The 21,055-nt window shown below is 45.6% G+C and overlaps 1 protein-coding gene across 4 annotated transcripts in view; it reads right to left on the bottom strand.

Moving 5' to 3' along the window:
* NCBP1 (nuclear cap binding protein subunit 1) overlaps positions 1–15,849 on the bottom strand; it is a 33,661-nt gene extending 17,812 nt beyond the window's left edge. Inside the window, exons 1-8 of one of the 4 annotated variants that reach the window (XM_083419820.1) lie at positions 15,559–15,849; positions 7,874–7,962; positions 7,658–7,758; positions 6,326–6,482; positions 5,441–5,548; positions 3,994–4,115; positions 3,188–3,257; positions 859–1,074 (exon numbers count right to left, since the gene is read on the bottom strand). In XM_083419820.1, coding sequence (XP_083275946.1) covers positions 859–1,074; positions 3,188–3,257; positions 3,994–4,115; positions 5,441–5,548; positions 6,326–6,482; positions 7,658–7,758; positions 7,874–7,962; positions 15,559–15,592 — 897 coding nt within the window. In that variant the 5' untranslated portion in view covers positions 15,593–15,849. Of the gene's footprint in view, positions 1–858; positions 1,075–3,187; positions 3,588–3,676; positions 4,116–5,440; positions 5,906–5,952; positions 6,483–7,628; positions 7,759–7,873; positions 7,963–15,558 lie in introns of those variants that run through there. The other 3 variants (XM_083419821.1, XM_083419822.1, XM_083419823.1) reach the window with 3 other exon arrangements.
* Between the last annotated feature and the right edge of the window lie 5,206 nt (positions 15,850–21,055).

Raw genomic sequence — 21,055 nt, 5'->3', positions numbered from 1 at the left:
GGCTTTAAAGATCAACACCAACACTCCGAATTGTGCTGGGAAATGCACTGGGAGCCAATGTAGATCCTTTAAGACCGGTTTCATGTGGTCTCAGCGGCCACTCCCGGTCACCAGTCTAGTTGCCACATTCTGGATTAGTTGTAGTTTCCAAGTCACCTTCAAAGGTAGCCCCATGTAGAGCGCATTGCAGCAATCCAGGAGATAACCAGGGCATGCACCACTCTGGTGAGAGAGTCTGCGGGCAGGTAGGGTCTCAGCTGGCATACCGGAGGGAGCTGGACACAGAATTGACATGCGCCTCCATGGACAGCCGTGAGTCCAGAATGACCCCAAGGCTGTGCACCTGGTTCTTTAGTTACGCCATTCAGAACCAGGGAGCCCCCCCCCCCCCGTCTGCCCCGTCCCCCAGAAACAGTGCTTCTGTCTTGATTCAGCCTCAATCCGTTTTCCACCATCCGTAAAAGGTAAAGGTAAAGGTACCCCTGCCCGTATGGGCCAGTCTTGACAGACTCTAGGGTTGTGCGCCCATCTCACTCAAAGAGGCCGAGGGCCAGCGCTGTCCGGAGACACTTCCGGGTCACGTGGCCAGCGTGACATCGCTGCTCTGGCGAGCCAGAGCCGCACACGGAAACGCCGTTTACCTTCCCGCTAGTAAGCGGTCCCTATTTATCTACTTGCACCTGAGAGTGCTTTCGAACTGCTAGGTTGGCAGGCGCTGGGACCGAACAACGGGAGCGCACCCCGCCGCGGGGATTCGAACCGCCGACCTCTTGATCGGCAAGCCCTAGGCGCTGAGGCTTTAACCCACAGCGCCACCCGCGTCCCACCTACCCGCGTCCGTACGTACACGCAACTCACCTCGGGATCATCAGTGTAGTCAAACATTCTGAAGATAACTCTCGGCATTGGGTAAACAGAGTCTTCGGTGTGAGGTGGCGGAGTGAAGGGAGGCAGATTGTGCTGCAGTGCCTCGCAGAGCACGTTGTCAAAGGCAAGGTATGGCCGTGGGATGTGCCTTTCTTGCCAGCGGTCTTTCTTCAGCTTCTGAACTTGAGCCCACAGGCAATCCAAGTACTGGAAAACAAAAGTGCCCAACATTTGACGCCAATATGGCAGATGAAGGTGATGGACTATATGGAATTGGCGGAAATGACCGGCAGAATCCGAGACCAGGGAGAAGGGTCGGTGGAAGAAGATTGGAAGAAATTTAAAGACTACTTACAGAAACACTGTAAAATTAATGAATGTTAGAATGATGCTGGATTGAAGTTAAGTGGGATTTTTTAGCAGCAATGCCAAGGAATATGTAAAAATGGATTGTTAACAGGTGATAATTCAAAGCTATAATATGTTAAGATAAAAGATTAAGATAAAATTAAAGAGGGAAAGGATTTGCTGAATTAACCAATTGAACTGGAATGCAAGAAAGGGAGGTGTGGGGAGGTCAGGGAAACAAGTAAATGAAAGATATGATATGAAAGACTGATTTGTTTTTAACTGTTTCTATTTTGTATTTTCCTCTTTTTTATTCTTTCTAATTTTTGTAATATATTGAAAACTTTAATAAGTATCTTTAAAAAAAAAATTTGACGCCAATAAAATTAGCTAAAATGTATAGGAAAAGAGACAGAAAATGTTGGAAATGTAGGGAAATAGATGGAGATTACTTTCATATGTGGTGGACTTGTGGCATGGTAAAAAGATTCTGGGAGTTAATCTATAATGAACTTAAAAATATATTTAAGTATACTTTTCCTAAAAGACCAGAGGCATTTTTGCTAGGTCTGGTGGGAAAAGAAATTAAAATAAAAGATCAGAACTTGTTCATGTATGCCACAGCTGCTGCAAGAACTTTACTGGCCCAAAGATGGAAAACACAAGATTTACCAACCATCCAGGAGTGGCAGGTGAAGATGATAGATTTTGCGGAACTTGCCAAATTGACAGGAAGGATCCAGGACCAAGAGGACCAGAGAAACAATAACAATTGGAATAAATTTATTGAATATATAAAGGAGAACAACAAAAATATTAAGACACTAGCAGGACTGGAATAACACCTCCAATGTAAAACAGTAGTTATGATAATAATATACGCAAAAAGTATGTGATGTATATATCAGCGGTTAGGAGGGAGGGAAGTCAGGACTCGGCAGAGTCAAAGGGACAATAAGGATTGTTGGAAAAAGAATTACCGTATTTTTTGCACCATAACACTCACTTTTTTCCTCCTAGAAAGTAAGGGGAAATGTCTGTGCGTGTTATGGAGCGAATGCCTGCGGGTGGTGGTGGGGATCTGCTGCAGTCGTGAGCAGAGGATCCATGGTTCCCCTTCCTTCCCTCCTCCGTGGTTACAAAGCATGGATCCACATGGATCCTCAGGATTTTTGCATTGGGCTACTCCAAACTCACTGTCAGATCACATGTCTGTGGCCACAGCACGAACCACAAAAATCATATATCCACTATTTCGTTTAGAATATTTTTTTTTTCTTGTTTTCCTCCTCTAAAAACTACGTGCGTGTTATGGTCTGGTGCGTGTTATAGAGCGAAAAATACGGTACATGTTGAAAACCATAAAAAATTATTTGAAAAACAAAAGTGCCCATCATGCAGGAAGACGTCTGCTGCCAACAGAATGGCATTTCTTCTATCCACTCCACTGCCCGACTTGGAAGCCAACTCTCCACCCATCCCTGCAAATGTCCTTTTGCCCTCTGCTGCTGTTAGTGCCTCAGGAAGGAAAGCAGAGGTGGCTGGCCTGTAGGGCTTCAGAACTGGTTTGACTGTAACTCCCATCAGGCTTAGCTAACACAGTCAATGTTCAGGGGTGATGGGACTTGTAGTCTGGCAACATCTGGAGTGCCATGGTTTAGCCCCCACCCCCTTGATTTAAAGAACCACATAAGTAAGTTATGACTTGGATTTGAAAACAGCAGCCCACAGCGCCCCATGACAATTTTCTTTTTTTAAAAACCGAGGACTTTATTAGAGGCCTACTGGGTGCCAACATTTCTTCTCGTTGCCAGATAAAAACATCTTTTTATATTTTTCCAGGGTTTATAATGTATTGATTTTTAAAATGCACTCTAGTATTTTATCTTGGACTTGTAAACCACACTGCAAGCTCTACAAAGGACAATATATTTTAAATAAAATTATTCAGATATATGTGGTGACGTTTTACCTCTTCTTGTGGATGTGGTTTATCAGCAGACCAAACTTGTAGCATTGGTACGTGAATCTTTTGACGCCGTCTGAAACAGAGTGAGAGGAGATATAAAAGTTACTCAGATAAGCAAGCATGATCGACAGAGGGGTGGGCTTGTTGCCAGAGTATGGTTAGGTATGCATTTTCAATTATCCAATTCCCAGCTCAGTTTCCCCCCCCCCCCCTTTTTCTTTTTGTGTGTGAGTTTATGGGGCTTTTGAAAAGAAAGTCAAAAGTCAAGACCTAAGAGCACACACTTTTAAAGTTACATGATAACCATGATGACTTCAGGACAATTCAAAAAACAAAATCTAATAAAGTTCTAGGGCCTATGACACGTCTGTGGATTTGTCTTTGAGGACATGGTGGCATGGTACTGAACCCAGTGGCATGGTACTGAACCCAGTGGCATGGTACTGAACCCAGTGGCATGGTGCTGAACCCAGTGGCATGGTGGCATGGTACTGAACCCAGTTCCTAACCATCTGGGTTGCTTGTTACTGTTTTAAGTGTTTTGTCTGGGGTTCAGGAAGCAGAGAGCCTGCTTCTTAGCTCTTTCTTCCTCTGAATCTTAGTGCAGTCTGGTAATCTTCTGTCCCAGACTGGCTGGACATAAGGAGTGATGACAGTTGTAGTACTTTGCACAGTAATGTGTCCTGTGTCCCCCCCCCCCCTTGGGGGCAGGGGGGGAGGAGGGTAGGGACAGAGACTGCGATAAAGCAAATACTTTTTTCTACTCTGCTATCTAATAAGGCAAAGCAGATTGGTTACTGTTCTCTTACTTCAGGTAGCTTTCAACCTGGGACAAGATGCGGTCCATCTCAGCATCCTTCTTCTCATACAACTCCTTCCCCACCCAAGGTAAGGATGAGAGAAAAGCATACACATACCAGTCACAGCGTACCTGTGGCAAACAGAAGTGATGATAATGTTCAGGCACATAAAAGGAACAAGGGCAAGGGGCTTGTATTCCGATATAATGCTTCAAGTACAATCATCATCAAGAAGAAGAGGAAGAGAAAGAGGAGGAGGAGGAGAAGTCTGGACTTGATATCCCGCCCTTCACTCCCCTTAAGGAGTCTCAAAGCAGCTAACAATCTCCCTTCCCTTCCTCCCCGACAACAAACACTCTGTGAGGTGAGTGGGGCTGAGAGACTTCAGAGAAGTGTGACTGGCCCAAGGTCACCCAGCAGCTGCATGTGGAGGAGCAGGGAATCGAACCAGATTCACCAGATTACGAGTTCACCGCTCTTAACCACTACACCACGCTGGCTCTCTAAAACACAACAGGCCAATTTCCATAAACAGCTGTCTAAATATCTGTAACTAGACTACTAAACAAAGAAGGCAAATTCTCAAAAGTTGTTCATGCACCATACTGGTTGCATAAGCATTTATTTAAGTTCTACTTTAATTGACCACATTGTTCATCCAATTTTATTTAGGATGTGCCCTCACTTTCCCTAGATCACCCGTGGCCTGGAAAATGCCCAATCTTGCCACCCCACAGATCTAGATATTTTTAATACTGATTTTAAAACTATACCAATATGAAAACAGCTGCAGAAAATACACAGAAGATGAATAAGCCAGAGAACAGAAAGGCCATATAGCTCAGTGACAGAGCACATACCATAATGCTGTAGAGATGTCAGCGGGTGTGTGCAAGATGATCTAGTCTAGAAGTAAGCAACTGGTGGCCCCCCCAACCCAAATCCAGCACCCTGGTGTTATTTGGTCTCCTAAGGCAAAGTTTAATATGAATAAACAGAGTTTCTGGTAGAGGCACTAGCAGGCTGTTCTGGTGATAAGTGACGGGTTCTCTGATCATGTGTTTGTGTCCAGGCTTCCTAAAGGGTAAAATCCCTATCCCTGACAATTTGACATTTCAGTGTCTGTTTTATTCAAGGAGCTTCAAATCCCAAACCTGAATTAGGGTTGGCCCTAGCAGGTTAGAATTATAGCTCCTTCAAGAATCCTGATGGAAAGTTTCTGACTGTGTTGGGGCATTCTTTTTCTCAGGCTTCCTCCACCTCGGCCCTCCAGGTGTTTTTTGAGACTACAGTTCCCAGCATCCCCGACCACTGGTCCTGCTAGCTAGGGATCATGGGAGTTGTAGGCCAAAAACACCAGGAGGGCCGAGGTTGAGGAAGCCTGCTTTTTCTTCTTCCAAAGGCAGGTGTCTTAAAAGCAAAATCACCAATGGAACAAAAGGATGTCTTTGCTTACCTGAGGTACATCCTCCTCCTGAGTCACAGCAACGAAATTTTCAAACATGGCCACCATTGATGGGGCAGCTATTACATGGCAATTCACAAGATCAGACAGAAAACGGACCTAGAGAAAGAGAAAGAGAAGGGGGAGCTGGGAGTTTACTTGTGGTGAGAATGGAGTCTGCTTTGGGATCCTCCCTCAGCCGATAGAGAAAAGCAGGCTCTCCAAAAATCATTACCTTCTGCCCTTGGTGAGGAAGCACACGAGACCAAGGCCCAACCTTATCATTGGTTGGAATCCCTTAAAAAGGCAGCAGCAAGACAGAAAACAAAAAAGCTTCAGCTGCGCGTTGTAAATTACAGTTGTACCTTGGATCCCAAACGCCTGGTGAGTCGAACGTTTTGGCTCCTGAACGCTGCAAACCCGGAAGTGAGTGTTCCGGTTTGTGAGCGTTCTTTGGAAGCTGAATGTCTGACGTGGCTTCTGATTGGCTGCAGGAAGCTCCTTCAGCCAATCAGAAGCCGCGCCTTGGTTGTTGAACGTTTTCGGAAGTCGAACAGACTTCTGGAACAGATTCCGTTCGACAACCAAGGTACGACTGTATTAAAAAGACGCAGCGAATAAGAAAAAAATCTACCTGCTGGATCTTAATCCTTTGTGTGCCATCAGTGTAATGAGGAGGCTCTCTGAACGAGCATCACTAAAATCACACAACATGCCATGCCACTAGCACTGTAGTAAAGCTACAAATGGATGGGCAAGTGTGGGTCTGGATGGGTGCATTGGGGAGAAAACGAGATTGAGTACTCCACAACTGCACCCCGCAAGATGAAAGGTAAGCCCTTCATATTCACGGGAAAGGAAACTAAATAAAGGCTGTAAGATGCAAAAGGAACTTACTAAAATCACAGCTTCATTATACATGTTGACTTTGAAACACTCTTTGAGTTGACGTATCATGGCTTCTACAAACTCTCCGCCAAAGTTGTAGTTCCTTGCGTTCAGGAGGCCGACTAAAGTAGTGTAAACTGTCAGCTTTACGGGTAACAAACGTGCACTGGTTTTTTTTTTTTCCCATTAAGGAGGAGACACAAACATCAGGCATTAATTCAGATTGCAAACATCGTGTTATCATTCTTCAACATGGCAAATTCAAACCGTTAGCCGGGATACAGATATTTTTTGAACTCAAGAATCTATATCCTAGAACAAAGTGAGAAACGGCTCTGCTTGGATTTGACTTATTTTTGAAACTCTCCTTGGAAAACTAGAATAAAATACATATAAATGATGCAACATCATCTACTGTGTTTTTTCCTCTTGGGGTGAAATTCAACGTAGCACTAAGGAGATCATACCACAGCGCAAGTATTTCTGCTTGCCCAATGGAATCATCTCCCCACTCCTCTGCCTGCATATTATTGGGGGGGGGAGGATCTCCCGACCCTCCAGAGCAGATTTGGGGGAGGAAGCTCCTTTGCAATATCAGGAGTCCTCGTGCCGTCTTCAGCTAGCAGAACGGGGCAGTTGAGTCCGGCCTTTAGTTCAGCTCCACTGTAGAGTAGCAGTGTCTCTCCTTGTACTGCAGGGCACTGGTTGAAAAGAACAGAAGAAACAGGAGGAAGAGCAGCAGGCAGAACTGAGGCAAAGTTCTTATACTTTCCTGGAGCTCCTTGAAATATCTCCCAGCCATCTGGAACTACAAAACATGCCTCAGTTGATTGCTGCAGACAACAGGCCAACTGTGGCATTTGCACTGCGGTATATGTGGCTAAATGATCAGCAATAGCACTCCAGAAAGCACGCACACACACACACATGGCAATACAGTGAAAAAAAGACATACCAACACACCTCACCATTGCCACCCATTACCACCAACCACCTCAAAATATTTGGCAAGTGGTGCACTTTTAATTAAAACCGGAGGTCCTTTTTCCTATTTCTGACCATGAACCGTACGCACATTTACTCAGAAAGGCTAGTCAATGATTATCAGCTCAAAAGCTTTCTGCCTGAGGTAAACAGACTATTCGTTTTACTCAAGTTTGTTCATTTCCTCCCTGAGATTTCCTCTCAGTTTCAACGTCTAAGACAGAAAACATCTAGGACAGAAAATTAATGACAAACACACACACACACAAATATGCAACGTAACCTTATGAATGTTTAAAAGCATTTAGTGTAGGTAATACATTATCACCTGGATCCATAAATCTTTTGCATACATACACTGTACAAAGGATTCTTAGTATCTTGCTTTTGTAGTTTGGTAAATCTGCCTCCAAGACCCCAGCCAGGCCTTCCAAGTTACTCTCCAAAGAAGATGTACTCTGAGAGGATTAGAAGAAGAACAACTCTGTGTAAAGGTATTTGCACGGCAATACACAATTTAAAAGCTTTTAAAACCACGCATGCAAAACAGTATAAAGCTGCAGTCTCTCATACCTTTTCTCCTACTCTGCATATTAAGGATTCCAGCCGCTCTTCAATTTCAGATGGCTCAGATGTTCTCCTCCTCTTGTGTGGCTGCCCTCCTGTATCAATGAGATAAAGCAGAGAAGAACTCAGCCCACAATATTGTCCATGCTGATGCTTCACTCTCAAAGGTAGCAACAGCTGGAAACCATCAGTGAGCTGTTCATCTGGCCTTCCTCCATCTCTCTGCACCTTTGGTCGGCAGAGAAAAGGCTGCTCAATCTACCAGGGCGGCGGGGGGCTACATCAAGACCTGGGCCAATAGGGGTGGCACCCCCCAAAGGGGAGCGACCTTAGGGAAAGGCAAGGGCCATAACATCATTTTCTCTGGGGATAGCCTTGCTCTAATTGTTTCAAATCCTGTTTTAACTGTATTTTAACGTGTTTTTAAAGTTGGGGTTTTTGTTGTGCTTTTTTAAATTAAAGGATGTAAAATGTGGCTGGGAAGAGTGGAGTTGAGGAGGCCAGAGGGGAACCCAATCATAGTGGTTCTGGATGAGGGGAGGTATGGTGTGGGCTAGGCCTGGAAAGGGGCACACGGACAGGCAGTTAGCGATTGTGCTGTGCCCCAACACTCCCTCCAACCTGGGGAATTGTGACTGTCCTATCATTCAGCTGTTGAGTATGTGCCTGCTGCTGTTGAATGCCAGATTGGCTTAGAAGGCCTCCGGCACCCATGATCTGATCGTGGATAAGGAGGCCGAGTGAGCAGGGTGGAGTTGCCTGCCTGGGTACTCAGGACACCATCAGAGCAGATTTGAGGGTCAGGGAGGGGAAGCTACAATAGTCTAGGTATTCCATCTCTCTGTGCAGTTGAGTGAGGGCCCAGAGTGCCTGTCCCTGATGTTGGCCAATTCGGGTTTACTGGCTGCCTTGCTGCCCAACAGTCCCCCTGCCTGAGCTGACAGAGTTGGTCTCGAAGGCAGTGTTGAGGACTCCCAGACTGCTGTTGTTGGGGGTCAACCATGCCGAAGCAGTTACCTCTGGGGTGGCTCAGGATTTCATGGCTGCCATGACAATCATGAAGTTGTCCCAATATGCCTTTGGCTCAACACATTTGGTAGGTCACACTCTGGACTTTGTTTTCTCAAATGAGAAGGAAAAGGGTGATCCAAGAGTGGGGGATATTGACACCAGTCCTTTGCCATGACCGGATCACTTCCTGTTGAGATTTAGGCTCTCTTTACAGGTGGGAGACCTATAAGGATGGATGGACCTATGAGGCTGATGGAGCCAACTGGATTCCAGACGGCCCTGGGGGATTTGCCAGCTGGTATGACTGGTGCTCCTGTTGAAGCCCAGGATGACTTGTGGGAAATCTGGATGGCTTGAGTCATTGACACACTCACCCGAGTGCTCACTCCTGTTTTGTGGAGCCTGCTTGGCTCCCCTGGTATACTCCAGAGCTTAGGGCGAGGAAACAAGCTGGGAGACAGCTAGAACGTGAGCGAGGAAAAACTCTGGTCAAATGTAATCAAACATGGGTAAGGGCTTTGTTCTCGAGCAGTGAAGGGAGCAAAGGCAGCACACTTTGCTGCCTTCATTACAAAGCTTTTGCTGGCTGTGCAGGGCCTCTTACAGTCTGGCCTGAAGGAAGTGGCAGAACTGATGGTATCTCACTGTGACTTGTTTGTTAAGCATTTTGAGAATAAAATTGCTTGCATCCACTGGAATATCAAATCCACTCAAGGAGTATCCAGAGCAGTGTTAGAAACTCAGATATGGAAGCTAGGCACCAAACTGCACCTTAAACCTAAGTTACGATTGCCAGAACGGAATGTTTATTCGCCAGGGGCTGCCCTTGAGACTGACCCAGAAACTCCAGGGGGTGCAGAATGCTGCAGCGAGACTCCTTACGGGGTCTTCGCTGCGAGATCACATTCACATGGTGCTATACCAGCTGCACTGGCTCCCAGTTTAAGGTGCTGGTTTTAACCTTCAAAGCCCTATACGGCCTAGGACCCTCGTACCTACGGGACCGCCTCTCCTGGTATGCCCCACAGAGAAACTTACGGTCTTCAAATAAAAACATCTTGAAGGTCCCAGGCCACAGAGAAGTTAGGCTGGCCTCAACTAGAGCCAGGGCTTTTTCGGCCGTGGCTCCGAACTGGTGGAATACTCTGTCACAAGAGACCAGGGCCCTGTGGGACTTGACATCTTTCCGCAGGGCCTGCAAGACAGAACTGTTCCACCAGGCCTTTGGCCAGGGCACAGCCTGACTCCCTCCCTCGGTTATCTTCGCGGAGCTCTGGCCCAATGGTTGCCAGTGGCTTGAATTAATTAATTTTATAATGAATGATTTTAGAGTGTTGTTTGTGCTGTACTTTTGTACTGTTTTATTATTGTTAGCTGCCCTGAGCCCGGCTTCGGCTGGGGAGGGCGGGATATACCGTATTTTTCGCTCTATAAGACGCACCAGACCACAAGACGCACCTAGTTTTTGGAGGAGGAAAACAAGAAAAAAAATATTCTGAATCTCAGAAGTCAGAACAGCAAGAGGGATCGCTGCGCAGTGAAAGCAGCAATCCCTCTTGCTTCTCAGGCTTCTGGGATAGCTGTGCAGCCTGCATTTGCTCCATAAGACGCACACACATCTCCCCTTACTTTTTAGGAGGGGAAAAGTGAGTCTTATAGAGCAAAAAATACTGTAAATAAAAGTTATTATTATTATTATTATTATTATTATTATTATTGCTTGACTGCAGCTTGCTCTTACAACAATTCACTTGTCCCAGTATGCAAGAAGGAGAAACACACACAGTGGAAATGGAATCAACTATGGACCAAGCAGACGTTTTTAAACTGTGGTCTGTGAGATTCATTTGGGTGGCCTGTGGACAGGCTGCAGCACAGTCAAATATATCTGCACTCAGCCCTGCACTTACTTTCCTTGATGTGATGATAGAGAACTTCGTGTGAGTCAGCTGGCTCAATGGAGATGTCAGCGGCCAACCCGGCACCCAACCATCTCCACGTAGTCACAGTTGGACCCACACCAGTAGCAAAAACATGCCTAGCGAATTTCAAACTCTGGTCCATAGCACTGTCTGGTCCTGATGTGTTGGATGAGTTTCAGTCAGTAAGGCTTGAGGACATGGACAAGGTACTTGGATCGGTCAAGGCAACTACAGTGGTGCCTCACAAGACGAAAAGAATCCGTTCCGCGAGACTCTTCATCTAGCGGTTTTTTCGTCTTGCAAAGCAACCCTATTAGCGGATTAGTGGCTATTAGCGGCTATTAAAGGCTTAAGGGATTAGCGCCTTAGAAAAAGGGGGTGGGGAGCGGAAAAAAAATCACAAGAATCGCAAGACATTTTTGTCTTGCGAAGCAAGCCCATAGAGAAATTCGTCCTGCAAAGCGCATTGAAAAACGGAAAACCCTTTCGTCTAGCGGGTTTTCCGTCTTGCAAGGCTTTCATCTTGCGGGGCACCACTGTACTTGCACCCTGGACCCTTGGCTGATAAAACTAGCAAAGAGGGGACAGCTGGCTGGGCCAAGGAGGTGATTAATGCCTCCTCCACAATGCCACTGAAAAGTCGCTTTCCTCCCTCCCCATTGTTCTGAGTGTCCTGTGAGTGGAACTCCGCCCACATGATGTTCCTGCTGGCAGAAAGAAATGCAGGATCCAAGCCATTATTTATAGAGCACCTGGAATTTTCTAGTTGCTGTCCTAAGATGAAAAGCATCCAACACTCTGCCCACAGGCTTACAACTTAACAGACACGATACAAAAGGAGGAAGATCAAACAGAACAAGCCAATTCAGACAAAAACTCTTTGCAGATATAAAATGTTTAATGCCTACGTGGAAAAGTTCTGGGAGAGGAGCAGCCAAAATAGCAGTTGTAGCTAAGCTGATGTGAGTGGGCCATGCTGCCTCTGGCCCTGCCAGGAGGAAAGCAAGACCACAAAACCCACCCCCTATTGAGAATATAGCAGGGCTCATTTTAAAGACCTGAAGGAAAGGAGAGTAAGCAATCAACCTTTTACAGTGGTAGCTCGGGTTCCGGAGGTCCGTACTTAACCTGAAACTGTTCTTAACCTGAGGTACCACTTTAGCTAATGGGGCCTCCTGCTGCTGCCGCGCCACCGGAGCCCAATTTCTGTTCTTATCCTGAAGCAAAGTTCTTAACCTGAAGCACTATTTCTGGGTTAGCGGAGTCTGTAACCTGAAGCGCATGTAACCTGAAGCGCATGTAACCCGAGGTACCACTGTATTTCCAAAGGTCAAGGAGCTAAACAAGGCGTGCAAGACTGAAATGCATGTATATGAACCAATCATTTTCGATCGCCAACAAGAAGTGAAAACGTTAGCTGTCAACATAGTTTTAGACTACCACCTCATTGTACTTGTATAGTAGTATTCAAATGATTTAATAGGTGGCACAGGTCTAAATTACAACACAATCCTAACCATGTCCTAATTACCGTATTTTTCGCCCTATAGGGCGCACCGGCCCATAGGGTGCACTTGTTTTTTGGGGGGGATAAAGGGGAAAAAATTATTCCCCCCCCCCGAGCCCCAAAGAGCAAAGAAATCATGACAGTGAGCGGGGTGGATCCCGCTAGCTGTCCTGGCTTCGTTTTTAGCCTCGGGGCTGGGGGTCCGGGAGCAAAGGCGAGGTTGCGCAACCTCGCCATCGCTCCCAGAGCTTGTGGGGCTGGGGGCGGGGGAAGCCCAATCTTTCCCCGACCCCAGCCCCCAGAACAGCCTGCTATCCGCAAGCCTTGGGAGCCCGGCGGGAACTCCCGCCAGGCTCCCAAGGCTTGCGGATAGCTTCCTGAAGCGCACCGACCCCTCTCGCTCTCCAGGCTTCAGCAAAAGCCTGCATTCGCCCCATAGGACGCACACACATTTCCCCTTCATTTTTGGAGGGGGGAAAGTGCGTCCTATAGTGCGAAAAATAAGGTAATTCAATGGAGCTTACTCCCAGGCAAGCAAGGTTTGGATTGCAGTCTAGGTTTAAGTGACTCTTAAAGTTATGGCCGATTTGTAAATAGCAACAATCTTAACGGGTGATGCCGAAGAACAGCAAGAAACTGTTCCACGAACAAAGCTTACCAGCATCTTTTAGCAAGAAGATTAGTTAAGGGAAGTAAAGCTATCCAACAGACAGAGAAACATAATATTCTTATTTTGCTTACAAATTCTGAATCTTAAGGAAGAAACACTGAACAACACCAGAATAACCCTACATTTGGATGAAAGCCTCTAGAGCAGTTTCCCACCCAGTTACCCTCCATAAATCCTTCCGTACTGACCTATCTACCATGGAGCCCCTGAGTATAGGAAAGGTCTCTGGGGCACCTTCTAGGGCAGGAGTCTGCAACCTTTAAGACAAAAAGAGCCACTTGGACCCGTTTCCGAAGGGGGGAAAAACAAAACAAAACTGGGAGCCGCAAAACTCGTCATTATAAAAATAACTTTTTTGTCACTTTTTTATTATTTCTTTGTTTGACCCCTCAGAATTACTCCTCCTCATAGAAATAAACGTTAAATTAACAAGTTACCTTTTTGTGTGTGTGTGTTCTTCACTCCCCTTCAAAACAGTGACCAGCGTACATGCCCCTTACAATGTAGCGGGCGGGCAGGTGACGTCAGTACGGTGCGTGACTAACGCAGGCACCGCCCCCATGTGACATCACAGCCAGTACAGCGCCCGCCACAGTGGGGAGTGTCGGGGCGCACAATGCGCCTCCTCCCCTCGCTAGTATCCACCCCGGAGCCGCGGCAAAGGTGTAAAAGAGCCACATGCAGCTCCGGAGCCGCGGGTTGCAGACCCCTGTTCTAGGGTAAAGTTCAGCTTGAACTGTCCCCGAGGGAGGCCTGTTCCATACAACTACTGCATCCGTGCAAACTAACTGGGCCCAACACTGCAAGCAGCTTTGCACTTATAGGGAAAAACAATAATGTCAAAGTTTGTTTGCCCTAATATTTTTGTGCAGGAAATGACGATACGCTGTCTCCACAGACCAGGTTGAAATCATTTGTTCTAGACCAGGGGTTAGCAACCTTTTTCAGCCATGGGCCGGTCCACCGTCCCTCAGGCCATGTGGTAGGCCGGACTATATTTTGAAAAAAATAAAAATGAACAAATTCCTATGCCCCACAAATAACCCTGAGATGCACACATCTACTCGTGTAAAAACACCAGGCAGGCCCCACAAATAACCCAGAGATGCATTTTAAATAAAAGCACACATTCTACTCATATAAAAACAGGCTGATTCCCAGACCATCTGCAGGCCAGATTCCATGAACTAAAGAATGTCTCACAAGTCTGACAGCTTGCAAAGGTGTTTTGAACACCTCAGTTATTTTGCCAAATACCTTCTGCTTTCAGCTCTCAAAATTAAGAGTAAGACAAGAAAATCAGACACTCTCTTTTCAAAGCTCAACATTAAGCTCCATTTCTTCCTTCTATGGAAACCCCACCACCAAATCCTATACAGTGGTACCTCGGGTTATGTACTTAATTCGTTCCGGAGGTCCGTTCTTAACCTGAAACTGTTCTTAACCTGAAGCACCACTTTAGCTAATGGGGCCTCCTGCTGCTGCCATGCAGCACGATTTCTGTTCTCATTCTGAAGCAAAGTTCTTAACCTGAAGCACTATTTCTGGGTTAGCAGAGTCTGTAACCTGAAGCGTATGTAACCCGAGGTACCACTGTACTCATACAAAACTTCACCCCATTCCTTATACCACTCCTTCCTGCTCACACTGAATGAGGACAAGCCAAAGCTTATTGATCTGCTAATGGATTATCTTATTACTTAACAATGGTACCTTCCATGATATCTATGTTCCCACCAGAAGAAGAGGGATCCGCTACCACACAATATGTGACATGGTGCTAGGACACCAATGAAACACAAATGGTAACTACAATTAGTTTTCATATACTTGATAATACAACTTGATTACTCTTTACTTGGCTGCCACTAAATTGTGCAAACTATGCATAAAAAAGTACTTTGTTTGAGTTAGCAACAGATGGCATGGAAATCGTCTGTGAAGATAGTTGATTCATATTTGAAAAGGGTCACTTTATTCTACAATCAGCAAACGATGAAAATGCACATGACCTGGGACAAAGGGGTCTTGGCCCAGGGCTGGCCAAGTGCTGCCAACCAGAGCAGACACAACCGGGCTGGCCAAGTGCTGCCAACCAGAGCAGACATAACTGGGCTGGCCAAGCGCTGCCAGCCAGAGCAGACACAACTGGGCTGGCCAAGCGCTGCCAACCAGAGCAGACACAACTGGGCTGGCCAAGCGCTGCCAGCCAGAGCAGTCACAACTGGGCTGACAAAGTGCTGCCAACCAGAACAGACATAACTGGGCTGCCCAAGTGCTGCCAGCCAGAGCAGACACAACTGGGCTTGGCATTGAGTACTGACAGAACTCGGTCTGTGGCGCCTTCCTGTGCAAGTTCAATTTAATAAAATAAATAAATTTCATGCGCACGGTGTTCTTTTAAAAAAAAAAAAAAGGTTGGCGTGCAGGAAGGCGCGCGCCAAGGCTGCCGTTGTTCCCCGAAGCACGTGCCCCAAGGAGGGGGGCTGGGTGGGTCGCTCTCTCTCCCCCGGCGGGTCCCCCGTGGGGCCAGGCGGAGGGAAGAAGGGGCCACCCCCGGACTCTCCCCGCCCGCGCTCACCATCGTTCTCGTCGCTGTGCCGCCTGCGCGACATGGCCCGGCTCCCGCCTCGCCAGCGGCGTCCAGGCGCGGGGAAAGCTCTGCCGAGGGCGTCCCGCGAGCTCGAAACCGCCGCTCTCTCGCCGGAGGCCTCGGCCGCCGCCGCCGCCGCCTCACAACGCCCGCCGAGAAACCGCGCGCGGAGAGCTCCGTCCTCCTCCTCGCCTCCCTCCCTTCCGGTAGCCGCTCGCAGGCTTCTTCCGGTAGCCGCAGACTGTGGGCGAACCAGCTCAGCTCTGAGGTGAAGGGGGCGGGACAGGAAGCGAGCAGGAGCTCTTCCGGGGCAGCCAGGAGTAAGGGAAGGTCTGCAAAGTGGCTTCCTCGGGAACGAACGAAACGCGCAGAACCGGTTGTGGTTTTTTTTTGTCATGTTCCATGTTTTCATTCATATTGCAGTTTTCATTATTATTTTTATTTGGAGTCGTGTTTCATTTTTTAATTCCTATTGCAATTTTGATTATTTTTCTTTGGAATCATGTTTCATTTTTTTAATTCATATTGCAATTTTAATTATTATTTTTCTTGGGAATCGTGTTTCGTTTTTCAAATTCGTACTGCAATTTTAATTATTATCTTTCTTCGGAAATAATGTTTCATTTTTAAAATCCATATTGAAATTTTAATTATTATTTTCGCGTGCAATCAGCTTTCCTATTTTAATTCATCTTACAATTTTGAGTATTATTTTTCTTGGAAGCATGTTTCATTTTAAAACTATTATTTATAAATAATCCTTCACCCTGTGACGCAGCAGGTGGCGTTTTGCTGCTATTTGCTTTTTAAAGAAGGCAAACATTTCAGTGTAGGCTGCAAAATCAGACCATACCTGCCAGGTGGAAACAGGCTCTAAATTCAGCAGCACCTATCTCCAGGTTTGGTCTTGAACTCAGACCAAGGCTGCACTCTTATCATGGAATCATAGAGTTGGAAGGGACCCCGAGGGTCATCTAGTCCAACCCGCTGCAATGCAGAAATCTTTGGCCCAACATGGACCTCTAACCCACAACCCTGAGATGAAGAGTCTGATGCTTTCCCGACTGAGGTATCTCTCACACAGTTACCTGGGAGCATCACATTGAACTTTATAGGACTTTCCGTATTTTTCGCCCTATAGGATGCACTTTTTCCCCTCCAGAAATGAAGGGGAAATGTGTGTGCGTCCTATGGGGCGAATGCAGGCTTTCGCTGAAGCCTGGAGAGCGAGGGGGGTCGGTGCGCACTGACCCCTCTCGCTCTCCAGGCTTCAGGAAGCTATCCACTAGCCGTGGGAGACCCAGCTCTCCCACGGCTAGCGGAGAACTTCCGGCACCCAGAAGCTTGGGGCGCGCTGAGCTCTGCACGCCCCAAGCTTCGGGATTGGCGCAGCGCTCCGCTAGCCCTGGGAGAGCCGCGTGGCTCTCCCACGGCTAGCGGAGACCTTGCCAGCACCCAGAAGCTTGGGGCGCGCTGAGCTCCGCATGTCCCAAGCTTCAGGATTAGTGCAGCGCACCTGGGCAGGAAATATAAGTTTTTCCCTTTATTTCCCCCCCAAAAAACTAGGTGCGTCCTATGGGCCGGTGCGTCCTATGGGGCGAAAAATACGGTAACAGGATGTAGAATCATAGAATTGTTGAGTTAGAGGGGACCGACCTCCTGCAATGAAGTAGGATTGTCCTTTACTAGAGCAAGAGCGTCACTCGCCAAAGTAATTTACTCTGGTGGATTTTCTTGTTATAAAGAATGAGAAATGACACATTACTGTCTAAAAATTTTTTAAATCCCAGCATGCTGTGGTCAAAGATCCCAGTCCAGGGTAGGACTGTGCAAATAAGAGTAGACTTGAGTGCCTCCATGTTTGTGCCACTACAAATCATATACACACATCTCCAGGAAAATATCCTTTATGAGGTGGCAGTGTCTGCTGTTCACTTGTTTAATTTTTACTTACTTTCTGTAACACCCAGCCCAATGAAGCTTGCTCACTATATTGTGGACATTTTGTTTGGGTCTAATCCTGGTATTACTCAAGTGTGGATTTCAGAATTTTATTTAGATTATGCACATTCAGTTTATTAAAAAGTAGACATGGTTAAGATTGCACTATAATATTGTGTCTGCTCTTCGTGTATTTTTTTCCTCTTGATTCGACACTATGTTACATACACACACACTGCTTTTTTTCTAGAAAAATAGGTGTTGGTATTCACCATTAAGTTGTTACAGTAAGTAATCTCTTTTTTAACAACAAAAATGAGGTGCCAATACAGCGAGCTATTGAGTATCCCCTAAAAAAAGGACCCTCTCTCTCTCTCTCTCTCTCTGTGTATATATGTTTGTTTGTGTGTGTGTGTGTGTGTGTGTGTGTATAAAACACAAATTACCAAATGTTGAGATTGTATTTTTATTTTTTTTCAAAGATAGGCTATATTTTCACTTGTCACCTTTCTTGGGTTTGGCGAACTATTTCAAATATATTTGTTAATTAAAGATGTTAAAATCAAAACAATTTTAAAATAAATATATATTTATTCTTAAAGAGACAAGCAGAACAAAATTTAGTATTCAGATGTTGACAAATGTAGATTAAAATACACAGAAGACAACACCTGGGGGGAAAAATCCATCAGGATTCTTTCATCCATTCATCTATACAAAATTTAAAGCAGATATATGTGAATTGATAACCTCAAACTTAAAATTAATAATGAAGACTCCACAATTGGTTTTTAAAAAATCATTTGAAATACGCTTTATTTCATTTTCTATTAATCCATAGAATTACAAAATAAACCATTTATTACACATTGGAAGCATAATTTGTTATTTGAAGTATGTGGTTTGTTTTTCTAACATTTTGCTGCGGGTTCTGCTTAACGATATCAATATGGAAATACTCAGTAAAACTGGCCAAATCTATTATCAGGCAAAATCCATCTCATAGGAAACTGGGAAAATATTCTTCTGAGGTGACGTTTGCCCGATAACAAGCAAATTGGATTTCTCTGACTGGCTTCACACTACTCTGCTGTTAACTGAAAGTTTTGCTGAGTTTCTGCACATTGCAAAATGTCTGCATCATTTTAACAAGTGAGAACTGCAGTGTCCAGAGTGTTCCTATCTAATGGGCAATCCTGTTGTGTTTCTGTATTGTCTGTGATTGAGTGGAGACTGGCCAGAATTACCCACTCCCAACAGGCCGGCAGCTGCAGCTACATGAATTTAGCCTCTGCTCTGGGCTTCTCTCCTTCCAAGCAGACACCCCCAAGAACAGTAATTCATGCAGAATCATAGAATTGTAGAGTTGGAAGGAACCCAAGGTTCATCTAGTCCAACCCCCCAGCAATGCGGGACTGCTCAGGGCCGGATTTAGGTTTGATGAGGCCCTAAGCTGCTGAAGGTAATGGGACCCTTTATATGTCCAGCTGTCCTTTGTCAACAACAAATTCTCACTGTTTTTTTGCGTTGAATATATGCTGCATGGTCATTTATGGACCTAAGAGGTATCTAAAGCCATTTGCACAAAACAAAATATGTATTTTATCAAAGTAATTGATATAGAAATGAGCAAATCAGTGATATTTTAGGAAGCAGGCTAGCAAGCAGAGCCCATTACTTACATCATAGGAGCCTACACAACACAAAACAAAACACTGTTGCTGTATGTAGGTTTTATTTTGTTTTTTATCTTATATTTTGGAAATGTACATCCTCAATTTTTCCGCCCTTTAAATTTTTGGGGGGGGCCCCAAGAGAGTGGGGCCCTAAGCTATATAGCTTGTTTGGGCTTTTCTGGCCCACATAGCACCAATCTGGATAGTTGGCTTGGTGAAGATTTGACATTTTCTTTCCCCCCCAAACAATTTTTGATCTGGGCTTCCACTAAAATGAGGCTGCATTTTAAGTAGTATTTTAATCTTGTTTTGAAGTTGTATTTCAATCAATTGTTTTTATGCCTGATGTTAGCCGCCCTGAGCCCGGTCTTGGCCGGGGAGGGCAGGGTGTAAATAAAAATAAAATAAATAAATAAAAATAAATCCGGCACGGTCTGTCCCATACAGGGATCGAACCTGCAACCTTGGCATGATCAGCACCACGCTCTAACCAACTGACAAGCACAGGGAGTGGGCTCCTCTTGCACATAAAACCTCTTTCGGTGGAAGAGTGAAGGATGGCACTGCCTCCAATTTTCATTCAGTTTTGTTGTTGTTGTTTTAAAGGAAAGGCTGCTTCTGCTATCAGAAATTTTCGAAATACTGGTTTCAGGTTCCAGAGATTTGCCTGTTAGGATGTCCTTACAGGCTGGTAGCCTTTTCCCTTTGCAGAGAGAGCGCCACCCCCACCCCCACCCCCACCCCCACCCAGCTTTTGTCTCCTTTCCTCTTGCCTTTGCAGGCTTGTTGTTGTTGTTGTTTAGTGGTTTAGTCGTGTCCGACTCTTTGTGACCCCATGGACCAGAGCACGCCAGGCACTTCTGTCTTCCACTGCCTCCCGGAGTTTGGTCAAACTCATGCTGGTAGCTTTGAGAACACTGTCCCACCATCTCGTCCTCTGTCGTCCCCTTCTCCTTGTGCCCTCCATCTTTCCCAACATCAGGGTCTTTTCCAGGGAATCTTCTCTTCTCATGAGGTGGCCAAAGTATTGGAGCCTCAGCTTCAGGATCTGTCCTTCCAGTGAGCACTCAGGGCTGATTTTCTTACTCAGAAGGAATCCCCACTGATTTCTGTAGGGCTTATTCGCAGATAGGTCTTGAAAGACATTGTGTGTTTTAAAGGGTGCAATTTGCTTACCAAGCCCCACAGTTGTCGTTGTTTAGTCGTGTCCGACTCTTCGTGGCACCATGGACCAGAGGACGCCAGGCACTCCTGTCTTCCACTGCATCCCGCAGTTTGTTTTTTCCCAAAAAGTTTTTATTGGTTTTCACAACATTATAGGCAAACACATAAAAGAAACAAACATAAATCATAACCTTATTAAAAATTACACTTATAAACATTGTTAAGTGGCTTCCTCGCTTCCCCTTAGTTGAATTTCATTGAATGTCCTTTTAATGGTTTTCCAAATCACAGTTATTAAAGTAATTTAACTTAAACATTAACATCCTTAGATCTTCACATTATGAAATTAAACATATTAATTCATCACTTAACTTAAATAAAATCCTAAGCCAATTAAGTATCTGCAAGCTGTTTTCAGTTAGTTTAACTTAACATATTTAACTAAGTAATAATTAAATTTGATCCAATCTTCCTGATACTCCTCCTCCTTCTGGTCCGGTTAGGTCGGCTAGCTCCGAAAAATCTGTCCTTCCAGTGAGCACTCAGGGCTGATTTCCTTAAGAATGGATGCGTTTGATCTTCTTGCAGTCCATGGGACTCTCAAGAGTCTCCTCCAGCACCATAATTCAAAAGCATCAATTCTTCGGCGATCAGCCTTCTTTCTGGTCCAGCTCTCACTTCCATACATCACTACTGGGAAAAGC

This window comes from Podarcis tiliguerta (genome assembly GCF_965153285.1).
Source record: "Podarcis tiliguerta genome assembly, chromosome: 17".
In the NCBI taxonomy this organism is placed as follows: domain Eukaryota; kingdom Metazoa; phylum Chordata; class Lepidosauria; order Squamata; family Lacertidae; genus Podarcis; species Podarcis tiliguerta.
This window is presented reverse-complemented; position numbering and strand designations above follow the sequence as displayed.